This window comes from Seriola lalandi, unplaced genomic scaffold, assembly GCF_002814215.2.
Source record: "Seriola lalandi dorsalis isolate HSWRI2012SDOR001 ecotype SW California unplaced genomic scaffold, Sedor1 jcf7180002054913, whole genome shotgun sequence".
Taxonomy (NCBI): Eukaryota; Metazoa; Chordata; class Actinopteri; order Carangiformes; family Carangidae; genus Seriola; species Seriola lalandi.
The window spans coordinates 127,771-145,503 of NW_019525465.1; the positions used below are offsets into that span (position 1 = coordinate 127,771).

The 17,733-nt window shown below is 40.5% G+C and overlaps 2 protein-coding genes across 3 annotated transcripts in view; both read right to left on the bottom strand.

The window, feature by feature from the left end:
• Positions 1-17,733, bottom strand: part of LOC111673180 (uncharacterized) — a 125,194-nt gene that overhangs the window by 19,018 nt on the left and 88,443 nt on the right. The window lies entirely within an intron of this gene.
• Positions 4,739-15,846, bottom strand: LOC111673197 (arfaptin-1-like). The gene is made up of 8 exons (XM_023430876.2): positions 15,686-15,846; positions 12,453-12,534; positions 10,093-10,183; positions 9,895-10,013; positions 9,563-9,784; positions 8,635-8,792; positions 8,321-8,495; positions 4,739-8,235 (listed from the first exon to the last, which is right to left on the bottom strand). Exons 2-8 carry the CDS (start codon positions 12,522-12,524, stop codon positions 8,080-8,082), a joined length of 993 nt encoding a protein of 330 aa, XP_023286644.1. The 5' UTR covers positions 12,525-12,534; positions 15,686-15,846; the 3' UTR covers positions 4,739-8,079.

Below are 17,733 nucleotides of genomic sequence, written 5' to 3' on the forward strand. Positions count from 1 at the left end.
GGTGGGGGGGGAGGGGTGAGCAGGGGACCCCCCACATTGATGTGGCTCAGAAACACATTAGCATGAAAAACACAGCGGTTCACCGAGTTCTGCTCTGCCCAAAAGAAAAAAAGAAAAAAGTGTTAAAAGCTGAAAAATCTACTCTGAGTTTGTTTGACGGCTCGACTGAGCGACTGACGCTCTTTCCTTCAGCCGAGGGAACGAGAGAGTTTCAGTTTACTGCTGTGTTTTACAGGCAGGGAGGTGTCAAGCAGACGGCTGGCTCGGCATCGCTCGTCTCCGGGGTTACCATGGAGACAGAGAGCCAAAGACAGACCGACGGACAGACGGTCCCAAAACGCTGTCCTGTATCTAAGCTGTCAACACGAGGTTTCTTCACCGGAGCTCCAGGTGGGTCAGGGGGTCAGGAGGAACACTCAACCCGCTGAGGGAGCACCGTGGCCTGGGCACAGTCTGCTGTGAGGCCGGGGGGGGGGGGGGGATTTCAACCTTTTATAATGCAGATTCAGGTTCTTCTTCACTGAATCTTCCCCTGCTCACAGACATCATGGTCCTTTAATTAAAATGACAGGTGACATGGCGGCTGTGTCTACTACCTTTCTCTGCTTCTACCTGAGAACGAGACGTAAAAAGATTCACAAGCGCACTGGAGTTTAAATCATCTTAACGACGAGATGATTTGAGCGCAATTCTGTTCAAATGACAAAAAATAAAACCTGCACTTTCATTCCAGGTTCTCAAACACAGTTTACATTTTTAAGATGCAGGATTGTTGATGGATTATCTTCCATTCTCTGACTCTGCTGCACGAGAGGCACGTGTCCGCCAGCGAGCAGCACGGGATTCAATGAATAGATTTCAGAAGGGAGTGAAGTGTGATGATGCCTCTTTGGCAAATGAGCAGAGAAAGAACGAGCGTATTAGTTAGGAGGAGCTGCTGTGTAAACTAGAAGTTGAAAGTTCAGTCCTTCCGGCAGCTGACCTGCCCTCCAGCAACACACACCCTCGCTCGGCGTCTCTCATACGCTTTAATTCTAAGCTCGATGTCTGAATGTGACCTCCAGATAAAATGTCAGGTATAAAAATAAAAGGGTGATGATCACAGGTTTGTTCCGTCACCTGTACCAGGTGAGTTTCCGGTGCTGGCAGTCTGAGTTGTATGTTGACACACGTCAGGTGAAGTTCAGCGCCCTGAGGCTTCAAGACCGCAGACAGAAAAACATCCATTCTCCCTCTGCAGGTATTCTGTAATACCTGATTCTGCCAGTAGTTCAACCATCAACCAACAGTTTTACACCGTGTTGAAATTACTAATCATCCATTTACATTTCTCATGATGGATTAATCGATTAATCGACTGATCGCTGCAGCTCCAAACTGAATATCTTTAGTTTATGGACTGTTGGTCGGATAAAACAAGATACTTGAAAGTGTCAATATTTACACGCCGCACAATCAATCAAGTCGTATAACACACCACAGTTCACTGCATTACAGTGACACCACGGTGGAAAAGTACCAATAAGCAGCTGAAACAGGGAGATGAAGCATCTACAGTGATTTAGAGCCACTATAGAGGCGATAACAGCAATATCAGAAAATATACAGCCAGATTCTGCAGGTAACCACAGACACAGAGTAATAATCATGCTGTCAATATAACAGCAGTAACACAGATCATTAAGGACCAAACACATGTTGCAAATCATTTTTAAGAATATTATAGAGACACCAGACAAAAGCTGTAAATCACTATTGTATTATCAGACAGTAAACACCATAAACTGAGTGGAAATGAGCTCTGTATGTTTCTATATGATACACGTGACTCCCAATGAAATATCATAAGTGCATCATGCATCATATATAAGTTATGCAGTGAGTATCAGCACAGATGAACCGGTTCATCCAGCAGCCAGTTATCGTTCAGACCAAACAGCCAACACAAGTAAAGCCACCACGTCAAAAAAACAACCTGCAGGAAACTTCTGGAAATATTATTTAATTAAGAGAAAAGGTAAAAAATGATGCCAAAGTGTCACCGGGTCAATATAAAACCTCGCAGGGATGAAGCACAGACACGTGGGAGAAACACAGATAAACGTCTAAATAAATATGAATATTACTGAAACACCACAGAGGATTAAACAGGTTAAAGTTAATGTAAGTTTCACATACACACCGCCGAAGTATTTGACCCCCTGGTCACCATGTATCACCCTCACCGGGATCATCACAGGAACATTATCGAGGGTGATTTTAGGTTTATTGCCCCAAATGTGCAGAAACGTGAACGCGGTCTGGTCGGTGTGAAGCGACGCCGTGTTTAACAGCTTGTTTAACCCGACAGAGTGAATCCCCATCGGCGCTGAGGAGAAGTGGCTGCTGCGCTGGAACCGAATGAGGTAAATTGAAAAGGAGAGCGCGTGAGGTGTTGTTTGCAGGTAAACTCACCGGAGTGGATCGGTTCCGGGCGGCGCGGGACGTTCCTGCGCGAAAGTTCCGTTTAAAAAAAAAAAAAATTCGCAAATGTCCAGGAAGGAAAAAACAAGATTTATTGATCCCGTTTGACTCCAGCTCTCATCCACAGGCAGCGCGCGCTCTGTAACCGACCCTCGCGCTGTGAGAGCGTTCGAGTGCGTGAGTGCGTGCGTGCGTGGTGTAGGGAGAGAGAGAGAGAGAGAGAGAGAGAGAGAGAGAGAGGAGGGACCCCAGTCAGGCCACGCATGCGTTATCACTCAGGTGAAAGGGAAAGCACTTTCTCCCTTACACGTCCACCTGCTAGGATACAACACACACACACACACACACACACACACACACACACACACACACACACACACACACACACACACAACTCATCATGTAGAGCACATTACATTGATTTGCATTAATTTTCCTATCCTAACTATAACTCTAACTGTGTGTGTGTGTGCGTGTGTGTGTATGTGTGTGTGTGTGTATGTGTGTCTGGCAATGATAAGCTCTACCAGCCCCGCCCTTGGCAAAAAACAGGCTTCCCTTCTCCTCCTACACACACACACACACACACACACACACACACACACACACACGGTTATCATTTCATGTGTCAGCAGTTTTCTTAACTGAATAATAACTGAAACATCATCAATAAACAAATTAAAATCAACCAACATGAACCATTCAGACAGACACCAGACATCTCTGTAAGAATCAGCATGCTAGCAGCTTTGAGCTAAATGCTAACATGCTACAACACCAACGCTAACATGCTAATGTTTAGCAGGTGTGATGTTCACCATCTTAGTTTAGAGTGTTAGCATGCTAACATACGTACAATAACAATGCTAACAAGTTTAGCAAGTGTAATGTTTACCATTTCATTTTGTTAAGAGTGTTAGCATGCTAACATTTGCTACACAAAGCACATCTGATCTTGACCTTTAATGACCTTTAATACAGTCTGTACTAAGAGTTTATACAGTCCAGACAACAGGTTAATCATCACCTGATCCAGTTTCTGTCCTAAAATGAACCATTATTTAAAAAAAAAAAAAAGTCCTGAACCAGAAGGGAGCGTCTCTGTTGTGAGAAACTCTATTCTGCTGTTGAAATGTTTGGGAAAATGAGCCTGGATGCAGCAGCAGAATCCGGTTTGTGTGTCCGTGTTGCCAGGTGAATAATTGCCTCTCTTTAGAGCAATCAGAGCAACAGAACCACAAACAGACCAGAGACTTATTCTACATTCACTCCACTGATCCGCTCCTCCATTTAAAGACAGAAACACACGGGCTGCATACTAATCCTGAATTTGTTGTGAATATGAAGTGAATTTATACCTGGAAAAACACTAAAATAATACACTTCTTCATGTTTTCATGTTTTGTCCATGGTGGAAGAAGAACTCAGCTCTTTTACATAAGTAAAGATACTAATATCACTGTGTACAAATACAAGTTAAAGTCCTGTACAAGAGTATTTCCAACTTCACATACTGATGGATAGCTTGTGAACTTCACCCTGGGATCAATAAAGTTTTATCTTAACCTATAATAATACATCATAATTAATTTGTTGATTATGTTTTGCAGAGATGAAATTTGCTTGACCTGTAAATAAAGTCACCAAATCTCTTTGGCAGCCGGAGAAAATTGAACATTTCTCTAAATAAATAACATAAAAGTTAAATGTCAAATGTTTGGCGCATGTTTTTACAATGAACACAGTCTTACTTTCCCAGAAAATTACTATTATATCATTATTCCCTGAATATTCTGCAAGCAATGTTTACATCATGTAAAGTCAATTTCCTAATAATTTTCCACTAAAGTTCCTGGAAAACTCTTTGTAATTTGGTTTAATTACAAGTGAAATAGTTGTGAGACTGTTATTTGGAGTTAGATAGTTTTAGTTTATAAACAGTGAATGTTCTTTTAACTATTCATTAATTACTGGAAACTCTATTCTTTATACATTTTTGTGAATTGTAAATAAATAATGACAAACAAAATTGCATAATCTCTCCAGGAATTTTCCAAGAAAATAATTTGGAAAATTCTGGACGACAATAAGAGTCACGTTGAGATCCTGCCGAAGAAACTTTTCAGACTGTGAGAGAGTGAAAACGAGTCGAAGTGAAAGTGAAAACCAGGTGGAAAGTCCCTGAAGCACTTAAAACCGTTAATTAGTTCAGTTATCTCAGTTTATTGCTTATGGTGACACGTTGTTCCTGTTCAAGAGATTCAAAGATTCAAAGTCAAGACTGAAACAACTTTTTATTCAACAAAACTCATATCTATAACATAGTTCACGTTTTGGCTCTCAATAGATTTATTTGGCTGTTTTTTGTCATACAAACATTTTCAACAAGATTAAAACAATTTATTACTTATAAACATTTTGGTCCTTGTTTTGGCATTTACATCCCAAATGAAAAAGCTAAATTCTCTTCATATTTGGTCTTGTATATGTATATATATATATATATAGATATATATATATATATATAGGCCCAGCTGAGACTGATCTAGGGTCAGCAGTCCAACTCACTGGATTTTAGAAGAAACCCAGGGAACAACAGAAACTGCAGTTGTTGGAAAAACCCCCAAACATTTATTCCCTCGCCAAAAGTCCCAAACTTTTTATCAACAGTTAGCTGCTGAGATCGCTCTGCTGTTTCAGATCAGACGTTATAATGATTTTAATTATGTTTGGGTTTTTGTAAAACTATGTAAAAGTCTGGTAAATTGAAAATAATGCAGGAAGAATCTAGTTAATCTCATATTAAAGGTGGAAAATTGAATCATTTCCTCACTCTAATCTGAACACAGGTAAAAATAATCTGGAAGCACAAAAACTTACTTTTGCTTTTTGGTTACAGCGGAAAAAAGTTGAACAAAAACAGTGAAGGAAGAAGCCCTAATTTAAAAAACCCCAATATAAATGGTGTAAAACATGTATAATAATGTGTTAAAATGTATTTCTCATTTTGTTTTCTGTTGATAAGATAATTATTTGTGATTACAAATAAAATAAGAAAAAAAAAACATCACAATCTTGGAAACACAAACATTTAAGGTTTAAAGTCCACTTACTATATTTTTCCCCAGGGCTTTCAATCACATCTTGCAACTTCCACAGTTTGTTTACTCACATTACTGGATATTGACCATTGAGTTAGAGAAAATGCTACGCTAATTTTAAGCCAACCTTCTTGCTAGCTTTCTAAAATCTAAATTTGCAAATTTCCTCTCTAACTTTTTTCTTCTTCTTCTTCTTCTTGATTTAACAATAAATAATTTGAATTTAATATTTGGAGATCTTGTTCGATCAAGTTGATCAGTTGGAGATCTTGTTGGGCTTTTAATACAGAAACAACAGTTTTTCATTTTTAAATTGAGTGGAATTTCCCTTCAAGGCTAAATTTAAGACAGGCGGGACAGTTTTAAAGGACACGAGGAAACAAGGCGTTAACTGGCAGTGTAAATATCCTTTTTTAAGGCGAGACGGTTTACGGGACGTTATTGCACAAAAGCATCCACACTCACTGCATAGTTGTTGTTGTCAGGCCTGAGCTACAGCGACACAAACAAAAACACATTCATACAACAAAACAGTTCAAAAAGAGTCAATTCACTGAACGTTTCATGACATAGTGTCATAAGAAATGTCGAAGGCAGATTACGCTTTGGATTAAGTGCAAAGAGTGCGAGAAAAATACAGTAGGTGGATAAAATAACTGTTACACTTTACAATATGATGCAAGCTAATTCAATATTGCCTCAAAAATTAGCACAAAGTTAAATTAAAAACCTCTTTGAACAGACTGAACAAAAGCAGAACTGTTACATTAGATTGCTTCAAATTGTTCGTGTGTTTCTGTTGTTTTATCCACCGACTGGATAGAAGGAAGGACAGAGAGTGAATCTTTGTTTTTGAATAGAAAAAGAAGGCAGCATGTTTATTCAGCATTTCAAACTAAGCTGAATAAATGTAGGTATTTGAAGGCTGTTATCATTCAAAATGATTCAGCCTTCCTCCACCAACATACACGGCAACATCGTCAGCGTACAGCGATATTTTTGGTTGGTATTAAAGTATTGTTCTGCTGTGTAATCCACAAAAGCGAATGACCAGCAGCCAAACAGACAAGTGTTTCTTAAACTAAATCTGAGGCTGACTGACAGATCGGCTTCAACCAACCTTTGTTTACCAATGAACGAGACAACGTCGTTGACGTACGGCAGCAAGTTTTTGGCTCGTCGCAAACTACTGGTTACCACAGGATCCTGAACGCCGTGCGACACAAACCAGAGATGGAAATGACCAGCAGCAAACCAGACACACATGTGTGGCTGCTAAGTTACTACTTTCAACTGTCTGAATCTTTCCAAAATATGCAGAATAGCTTGTGCTACGGTGGCGGTTCGGTAGCATTTAATCAAATCTGAATCCAGTTTAAAATCCGTTTACCAAATCTGAATCCTTTCAGATCCCTTATTGAATCCATTTGGGTTGAGTTTTTCAAAAAAATTTAAAGTCAAGGGTTGTTGTTGTTGTTGTTGTTGTTGTTGTTGTTGTTGTGCTGCGGCTTTTTGAACTACAAAAACACTTGCAGTGGTAGAGTGGAGATACTGAGACATGCCTCTTTCACTTCACCAATAATCCTAGGCCAAAAAATAAACACATTATTCAGAGAACAGTTTCATTTTAGCCTTTTAGCAAATAACTTCTGGCATAAACGTTAATTAGCTGAAAGTGACAGTCAGCGGCAGCTGGAAATGAGAAGCTGCTGCCTGAACGTTTTCTGTTTTCTTTGCAGATAAAAAAAAGAACAAGCAAAGACAAAAGATTCAATAAGAGATCAGAAAGTTTGAGGATCCAGGTATTTTATCAACCTGGACCTGGATTCAAAACAGAACTGGATATAGGAACCCGACTTTAGCTGATGCAGACAGCGAGGCTGTTTTCCAGCAGTGAAGTGTTGAGGCTGTGAGTTTCTGACGGCAGCGGCTGAGGATTTTTAAAGTTCAAAGGAAGGCTTAATACCTCACAGAGGATTAGATGGATTTACTCCCCAACACACTCAGACAGAGGCAAGGAAAAACCAGGAGGGGCACATACTGTATGTATATGTGTGTGTGCTTGTTAAACAGGTCAGAAGTGACAAGTAATGTATATCAGTGACACAGGAAGAGAGAATTGTTGAGATCCTTTTGTCCTAAATATAATTTGCGAATGCTCAGCATTATTTTCAAAACTTTCCAAGACTTTTATGCGACTCTACAACATTTTGAGAACTGGAAAGAGACGAAATTCCACCTTTTCTTAGACTTTCAGACGTGCCTGAACACCCCAGCACTCAGGACACCCACCCAACTTCCTGGTATCTAACACCCCATTCTATGGAGAACTCTCAAGTACCCAAGTTCCTCTTTGGTATAAATAAACTACCTTTGAACATTTCTAGTCCACAATTCCCAAATCAAGCGTCTCCCAAAATTTGTCCCACTATAGTGTCCACTGATCCTGAAACCCCCTCCGGACCCACGTCTGTCAACCTGCCGCACGGTGAGTTTTTGTGGTCGTTTTGTCGGGTCAACTTTCCTCCAGCCAGGAGGGGGCGTCCATGCTGGGGTCGCTGAGCTGTTCGCCGGCCTGCCGTATGTTCTGCTCGAGGAAATGGTGACATGATAAACTGTGAGCTGCTACGGCGCCGTGGAACAGCCACAGCTGGTTATGAAGGACTTTGACCTGCGGAGAAAGAACATTTAAGGATTTGTCACGTCCCTGCGAGTCCTGAACCCAGAACTCGGACCCCTCCCTCCGTCACTCTCACCTTGTTCTCCTCCAGCAGCTTGACTTTGACGGACAGGTCGTCTCTGATCGTCTGGTACCGCTCCCTCTGGCTCTGGAAGTCCTTCTGGGCCTGCTCCAGTTTGGGCAGGGTGACGGTGTCCCGGGGCCCCAGGTTCAGCTCCTCCAGGTCGACCCGGTACGCGTCGTACTCAATCCTGACAGGCGGGGAAATGTTTTTATACATTAATTGATCCGTTTTTCTTCTACACATTCAACATTTTACGAATCAGTTCTGTTGGATGTCTGTTGTGTCATGGTGTCTACATACATGTCCTTGGCGTGTGTTTCACCCACCTGGCAGCCTCGTACTGCTTGGCGTTGATCATGGTGTCCTCGATGGTTTTGTTGACCAGAGTGTTCATGTCGGACGTGAAGGAATTAATGGCCGCCGTCAGAGTCTCGCCGCTCTTAGACAGAAACTTCTGAGCCTCCGCGTTCACACCGAACTCCACCTGGTTTACGTGTTACACGCATCGGAGTTTTATCAGACCAGTAACGTGAGCTGAACACAAAAACAACCAATCACAGTGGAGCCCGAGAGTCAACGAGGAGTTTATTGTGATATCGTCTCCTGGTGATATTAAGAACTTGGTTGATGATTAATGATGAGATTTTAGAGCAACTAAATCATCAATAAAAAGAGATTATTATTATTCTTGCTGTAGTGTGTTTGCTGGTTCTGATCAGCTCATAAGGCCTCACCAGAGCAACGTCAGAAGCAGCAGAATCGGTAGCACTGACATTTACAGTGATTTTAATAGCAGTGTTAGCATTAGCATTAGCAGTGGCAGTTAATAACACAGGGTTTCTTCTGTGTTTACCACAAAGCCAGCAGGATGATAAGAAATGAATTCAAGTGCATGAATTAATTGACACCTCTGTCAGCTGTAAAGTTAAATATTTCCTAATCTCATCTTTAAACATGACCTGGATGAGGAGCAGGAAGTGGATGGATGGATTAACTGCAAAAAAGAATGAATGATTAATTTAAGATCCACAAATTTTATATAAGATCAGAGGTCTGGAACAACAGTACTCTGGGAGTTTTATTTGTTCTGAAACAGTTCATATCTGACATCAGCGCCTGTGGCAGGAAAGAAGGATCATGTAAGATCTTTGTAAAACAAATTAAAGTCTCTTTAACACCTGGAGGCCTTTTTAAGGAAAGTGCAGATGTGCTGTGATAGTTGCCGCAGTAGCAGCTGTGTTAACACTGACTCACATGCAGCGTCGGCGTTTTGAGGCTGAGCTCGGAGAAGGCGTCCCCCAGGGTCTTCTGTGTCACTGTGAACTGAGCGAGCTGATTGGCCAGCGTCTGAGCCAGCTTGGTCATGTGATCGTAGCGCTGTCGGTCGTCTTTGAGCAGCTCGAGCCGAGGCTCCAGCTCCAGGTCCACCGTCCGAGATCCACGGCCGAGCTTCTCTGACAGAGCCTGCCTGGTACACTGCACAGAGAGAGAGAGAGAGAGAGAGAGAGAGAGAGAGAGAGAGAGAGAGTTACTGCCGATCACACCGATATTTATTGATTATCTGAGCCCGGTTCGATTCCTCTCACTTTATACGTGGTGATGCTCCACTTGCGGACTCTCTGCAGCTTCTCGCTGGCCGTGTTCTTGCCGTTGCCTTGAACGACCACAGGTCCACCCCCTGGTTTTTGAGGTGTCACTGGAACATCTGGAGGAGGGGTCAAAGGTCAACATTGACATTAGCTAAAATAAAATCCGATTAGAAAAACCTAACTCACTATTTTTACCATTGCTCTGGCCCGTTTCCATGGTGACCGCAGGTGTGGCCTCAGCTGGACAGGAGGCGGCATCAGTGTGGTTGCAGTTACTGTTTGTTTCCTGTGAAGAAAAAAGCAAAAGAAGACACAGAAATAAATCACGTGACACAACGTCCAATCAGCTTTCGAGACGACTGGACCTACAACCCGCGTCATGGCCAGGTGAAACCGCAACCTCTTATGTCCTGACAGTTCAACACAACTTCTCACCACATATTTTCTACTTTTTCACATCTGCAGCATCTGTCATGGTCTTGATCAGAGAAGCTTGTGAGCGGAGAGTTATCTATAATATGTATTTGTCCCCTTACAGTAGTTATTTCTCAGGAAAGAGCAAAAGGAAATAACAACTTTATGATATTTAAAGAAGACCCCATTATTCCATAATTTCCAGCTGCTCTCGAATGCAGCACGAGCCACAGCATCCGAGAAGAGCAACATCACCAGTAACCGACGGCAAAGAGGTCAAAGGTCGTGAGTCAAAGCAACCGTGACAACACATGGAGGGATCGCCGTGGGAACCGGAGCCTGCAGCGGCCAATCAGAGCCCAGATCAAAAGGTTGTGAGGTTGCCACAGAGATGATGGCTCCCTGTTGTGATTGGCGGCAGGAAAAAGAGGTCAGGGGTCACTGGAGCACTCAAGACAGGAAATAGTCACCTGATGCAGATGAGAGGTAATGACACACACACACACACGTTTGTGCTTCTATCGTTGTGAGGACCTTCACTGACATAATGTAATCCCAGGACTCTGAGCTTAACTTTAACTATCACAGCTAAAGGTCTGACCCTGAACCCTCATTCAAAGCTTTACCTTCAAACAGCTGATTGAATGTCTGTCGCTAAGTGAGGAAGTGGTCCTCACAAACATACAAGTATAAACACACACACACACACCTGTGGATGAATTTGGCTCAAAGTTGTTGTGTCGCATTGAAGAGACAGCGAGGCATGTAGTGACGCAAAACGAGCCTCACACACACACACACACACACACACACACACACACACACACACACACACACACACACACCTTTGCTCTTTCCAAAGGTTAGGAGCTGGTGTGTGACAGCGAGCGGAGACATTAGTTTCTTCAATGAGCTCTTAAAGGGCCAGTCCAGATAAAACTCTTTAATGAACCTGCAGTAACTGTTTCTTTTAAAGCTCCTCCAGTGTAAAGGTGTGTGTCCATGTGTAGTGTGATTATAGATCAGCTCTAGCTTCTATATTAATACTGTGAAAGTATCAAAGCCTCAGTCCACAGAGAAATGCACACAGCCTGTATTCAGAAACTGAGCCTTAAAACCAGCCGTCAGGACTTCTGCAACTTTGTGATGTCACAACAAAGCAGTCACCAAGCCCCGCCCACCTGGACCCACCATCCAAACCTTGCAGGATTTGGTTTCTCTGAGTGTTTTTAACTGAAATCTGCTATATTTTTATTGGATCACTCAGAAAACAATCAGCCAATCAGAAGAGAGGCTCAGAGCCTCCTCTCTTCTGATTGGCTCACCGACCTGTTGTTACTAGAGCTGCAGAGAGAAGCCTGAGAGAGGGGATGTAAAACTACACTGAGATGGTTTTATATCCTCTTATGGATCAGGACTTCAGATAAAAGTATTTCCCATCAGCTGCTTTACTCTTTATCGCTGCTCTGCACACAGGTGAGTCACCTGCTGACATCACCGCAGTGTGACCGCTCCTGTTACCTGCCCTCACTCCATCACTATTAACAACAACAGCGGTCGTCTTATCACACACACAAAAAACACTTTCTCATCCGTTTCATCCACTCACTGTCACCGTTTATCACTCTGCTTTGTTTTTGTTGTCGTGACGACCGCTGATAACATTGTAGAGGCCGTTCGTTTGCTGCCGCACGCCGTTTCTATTCTTTTATTTAACTGGTTGCGTAACGTGTTCCTGTGCGTGGAGGAACTGTAAAGCACAAATAAATCAACCACATGTGTGTTTGATATCGTTGATTGCTGAGTCAATGACGCTGATGGAAGGGAGGAATAATGAGTCTGTAATGACACGACTCAGCTGCAGTCTGTGACTATAAGAGGATGTAATGCTGCTCTTTCATTGATCGTTTAGTTTCTTATCAATATTTGGCAGAGGCCATCAGCTGAAACGTTTTACTGGCGTTTAAGATTCGGGTCCCGATGAAGCAATGAATCAAACCTCATGTGCTTGATCAGTATCTTAACAGCAAGTTTGCTCCAGGGTTTGCAGCCGTAAACACACCTGAAGGTAAAGCTATGATGTAACTGAACTGAAGAAATGTCACCTGTACAGTAACACAGTGGTTTTCATGCCGCCTCACCGTGGGAGGAGTTTCTTCCTCTGTGATGTTGGACGCCACGTTGACGTCTCCTCTCTCCTCCGCCGCCTCCATCTTCTTCTTCCTTCAGAGATAAAACAGAAAATATCTTTTAATTCACTGTTGGTATCTTTCTTTAAGATAAAAAAAAGATTATATTATATTAATAATATTTATATTATGTATAGGATCAAACTGTATTGTGAAACAGGAATATAATGTTATGGAAAATGAGGTAACATGAAAATGGTGCATTATATGTTTCTAGTTATTTATTCTACTTCAGTCATGTGTTTCATGGCTGTGTGTTCTGTATTTAATTGTATAAAGGTTTGTTTTATATTCATTTATAGATTTTTACTGATTCATTAGGAAAAAAAATGGTGGAAACAGCAAAAATATTGCGGCATCGAAGTTTTATTTTCTTGATTAATCGTTTGTTCCATGAAATATTCAGAACAAATTATAATTCCCCAGAGCGACACAATCAAGTGTCTTGTTTTGTCTGATCAAGCGTCTAAAACCAAAAGATATTCAGTTTATTCTCATTCACGATGAAGAAAAGCATCAACTATACTTCATCTGAGGGTTTATTATAATACCAGCCGTTTTAAGCAGTTTACAAATATTTAATTTTTACATTGTGACTCCAGAGCTGCTTAGAAAACTGGTTTGATCTGAGCAGTTGAACTGAAGCTCAGGACTGTAACAATCAGAGCAGGTGAACAGCAGGTAAACAGGTAAACAGCAGCATCTAGTGGTCAAAGAGAGGAAGCACACAAACTGCAGGAAGTCCAAAGTGTTTCACCAGTTAATCAAAAGGAACTAAAATTTTAACAATAAAAATCTACTGGTAAAAAAAAATTCTCCTGATGTTTCCACGTCCTCAGTGTTTTAAAGTGTTTAGTTTTCTGACGACACAGGACGACCTCAGTGTCGAACATTCACACCTGTAACGGACGGAAACTGTGTCTGAAACTAAAACATGACTTCCTAACACTGAATCCAGGCAGAGGAGAGGGAAATTAAACATAAAAACAGAGACTCATCAACTGAACTTTAACTTTAGTTTCATCATTGCATTGTAGTTTTTATTGTTCGTCTCTGATCTTTCTTCTTTTGCTGTTTCAAAGGAATTTTGTGAGTCATCAAATTTACACAATAATCTATGCTTTATGTTATTGTCTTAATGATTTTACATTTTGTCAGTTTTATTCTCTCTCTCTTTTTGAACTGTATTTTTCACAGTTGAATGACAAATGAGTGACACTTTTACTCTAAAGTACAAAGCAGCCAAGATTTTCTCAGATTTTTCTTCACAAACAACCACAAAGAAATACAAAACAACCACAAAGAAATACAAAACAACCACAAAGAAATACTAAACAACCACAAAGAAATACTAAACAACCACAAAGAAATACAAAACAACCACAAAGAAATACTAAACAACCACAAAGAAATACTAAACAACCACAAAAAATGTAAAATAACCAGAAGGATGCAAAACAATCACAAAGAGATGCAAAAGGAGACAAGACAGAAAACTCTCCCTGACAAAGACGCTCATATTATTGTCATCTGTCCATCTCACTGCTGCATGGATTTCCAAAATAAAAGTCCGTACACACAGGGCTTCATGCAAGAGGAAACCAAAAAAATGAAAACACAACTTGAACAGCCTGCAGTTAAAGAAATTAAGTAAGTGACAAACACACTTCATACCTCGTCACAGCACAATCTGACAGGTGTGAAGATGCAGGTGAAACACACCGACTTTACCTGAGACAATTGTAACCGACGGCAACATGAATAGTGAACGTGTCAGGATGTGTCTGTGTTTTAATGGAGCCTGTGAGTCGGTCCACGCCAACAGGCCCCCACCCTGTTGTTACGTCGGTGTGTATGTTCAACAGCAGAGTCACAGTGGATCAGAATATTATAGACTTTAAGGTTATAACTGGATTAATGTTTATATGTCTGCTGCAACTTCCCCGCTCCTGTTAAAAGGCAATAAACAATTCCCTTAAAACCTTATTTACAGTGAGTGCAAAGTACAAACACCTCATCTTAAGTGTATGGTGGGTTATAAAGTGTGAACTTTGACCCCTTATGTGATGTCACAAGCCAGAAACGACCATGTAAGTTATACAGACAGATCAAATCTTAACGATCCAGGCTGCGTTCAATGGTTTAGTTGTGGGATGTCTGGGTTTTTCAGGTGGGTCACTCTGCAAAGTCATGATCAGTTATAGAAAGACCATCAAATCAATTATTGATGCCACAGACGGAGAGTCACCAGGTGAGGAGGGGGGGGGGCTCGGTCACCTGGGGGAAGGTGTCTGATGTTGAAAGACCCAGAACACCTGACAACCCCAGGAAACACCAGTGAGGGCGTGTCCCTGCACATCCACAGGACGTCTTGTGAAAGCAAACATAAAAGTTATTCCTGTGTAAATATAGTAAATATAAAGACTTCTGCATATCTTTAAAAAACAGTGGCTGATGATTGATATCTTTACAAATCAACAAGTAAAAAACTTCCGCTCAACGTTAACGTTATTGGCTTTATCTGTACTTCTGCTTAATAACAGGAAGATGGAATTAAACAGAAGAAGCTCAGTGAGCTCAGCATCACATCAACCATCAATGGGTGTCGAGCTGCAGCTGATCCATATGTCAATCGACAGAAAATTAATCAGCAAATATTATTGATCTATCATTTAAACTAACATTCGAGCACAAATCCCCAAAATTTGATGGTTCTACTTCACGCAATGTGCAGATTTGATGCTTTAATCAATAGCTTTTGATTGTTGGTGCCAGTTTATTAGGTACACCTAATTAAAACCAATCTAGTGGTAAAACCTACTTTTATGAAGGTTTTAATGTTCAGCTATTGTTCAAATGATTTTGTTCACTTAATTTTTTTCCAGTGAAAGTGGAGAAAAGAGTAGAAACAGCTGTAATTATCAGTGTAAGCACATAACTGAACAGCAGCACAGACCACAGCCTGTAGTCAGTTAGTTTTAGTGCATTAAATAAACTGTGCAAATGTTGTTTTTAAGGTCAAACTGAACTCAGCTTCGATGGAAAGTATTTCGACACGTGGCAAAGTGAATAAAAATGTGTTTTTACATTAATATTCCTGCAGTTTCTGTGGCGTAAAGAGCAGGACAGAAGGTGAGACCGGTTGACAACAAACAAACAAAGGTGACACTTGAAACCGTTTTTACCTTCACGGCTCTAAAAAACAAACTTCCTCTTCTTCTTAAAGCGTCGGACTTTTCCTCTTGTTCCCGCGTTAGCTCCTCATTCTGTTAAAATATTAACAAACTGAACGAGAAAAAGTTGTGAAAAGCTAAAGCAGCAGAGAGGAGACAAACACACCCGGAACTGTTTTCTACGCAGAGTGTGCTCGATGTGTTGACCTGTGCTCACCGGAGGGGCGGTGACTTCCACGGTCATTCAGAGATGTTCCCGAGCGGCAGAGAACGTGACCCCGCCCAAACGGGCAGTTCCGGGTTACGAAATAAGCAAACTTTTCTTTTTCTTTTGGAAAATTAAGTAGAAAATTATTACAAAATAAAGTTCAAACACAGCAGATTGAAATCTATTTTATTTTACTCATGGTTTTTCTCACCATTTATAGAAAATTTAAAATGTATATTTTCAATTTCAATTTATATGTTTAATTTTTTGGGAGTAGTATCAAAAGCTAATGAAAAGTTGCTCAGAAAAAAGTGAAATTTTGAGACCTTTGAGGAGATTTAAAAATATAAATATTTCATAGTGTGTAAATGTCAATTGTAGAATATAACCTGCATTTCAGGGGATTTAAATGAACCTGAAATACTGAGGACATGAATGTTAGCCATAGACCTGGTTTTCACTAAAGAGGTTTGTATTATTATAATTACAAATTACTTCATATGCGCTACTTTAAGTTGCATTACTTGATTTTTCTGGCCACTTGAGGGCAGCAGACAGTTAATATAAACACACAAACACATGCTTACAGATAATACAAGTTATATTTAATCATATTTTATGTGCACATGTGTATCCTAATTTCATTTCATTCATTTTTTTCTTTTTTGCAAATATGAAATGTGTATCAGATGATCATTTTGCATGTGTACTGGGCTGTTTGCAGCCTAATGCATAAATTGCTATTTAACCTGCCATGTAATATTGTATTTTTTGTAAACTGTGTTATTGTGATTACAATGTAAATGAGGAAAAATTTGTTTGACCTCAGTTTGACCATATTTCTTTTAAATCTGTCCACCCCCACAGAGAACAGTGACAGAGACGTCCCTCTACGTCCGAGCAGGTTTTCTTCTAAACGTAATGCAGTTTCCTGTCAAACCGGACGGAAACAATGATGAAGGTGTTGCTTTTGTTCCTGCCACAGTTTATATACTGAAACATTTTAAAGAGAGCCTAAGTAATACCTGATCAGAGTTTAGTGACATTTCCTCCATTTCCTAATTGAAATATTGTGGTTGAAATAATTAATAATATGAATATTAATTAATTAATATGTAGCAAAAAGCTGAAATTAATGGATTAAAATGAAAAACAGTGGTGACAATATCCACTTTTGTACAGTTAACAGTGTTAAATAAAACACACACAAGTTTAAATTCATTCTAATTATTTACTTGGATGGACGTTACTGTGGGGTACATCAGGTTGGGAACCATATATCCACCCGGGGAAAGCGCAGTACATTTACGCAATCACCGTACTTTGGAGATGCAGTACTTGTACTTCAGTACTGGTACTTCAAGTCATAGACTGTCTGTGGTCAAAGTGCAGGTGTAGCAGTGGCTTTGCAGTTACTGCGGCATTAGCAGTAGGACCATGGAAAGTGTTATTAGTAACAACATCTATTTATAATGATGCATAAATTCATATTTGCACTTATATTCAGTGTAAGTGATTAATAACTTAACCACAGACTCAAACACACAAACAAGCTCTAACGCCCACACTTCCTGTCAAACCCACTGCCACAGAAACATTGAACGTGTCACCTCAGCCAGATGCTCGCCACCCAAAACCCCAGATGTGTTTCAAACTGTTTATATCAGCAGTGAAGAGGCTGCAACTTCAGTTCAACATCAGCTCTTTATTTTCCACCTCCACAAAATTGAATTCAACTACTAACTCAATTTAATTCTGCTGTTACTTGATTAATAACATTTATTAAATACTATGTGTAATATAATGAGAAAATACAGTAAAAAAAATTTATAAAATAAAGGCCAATGTCAAA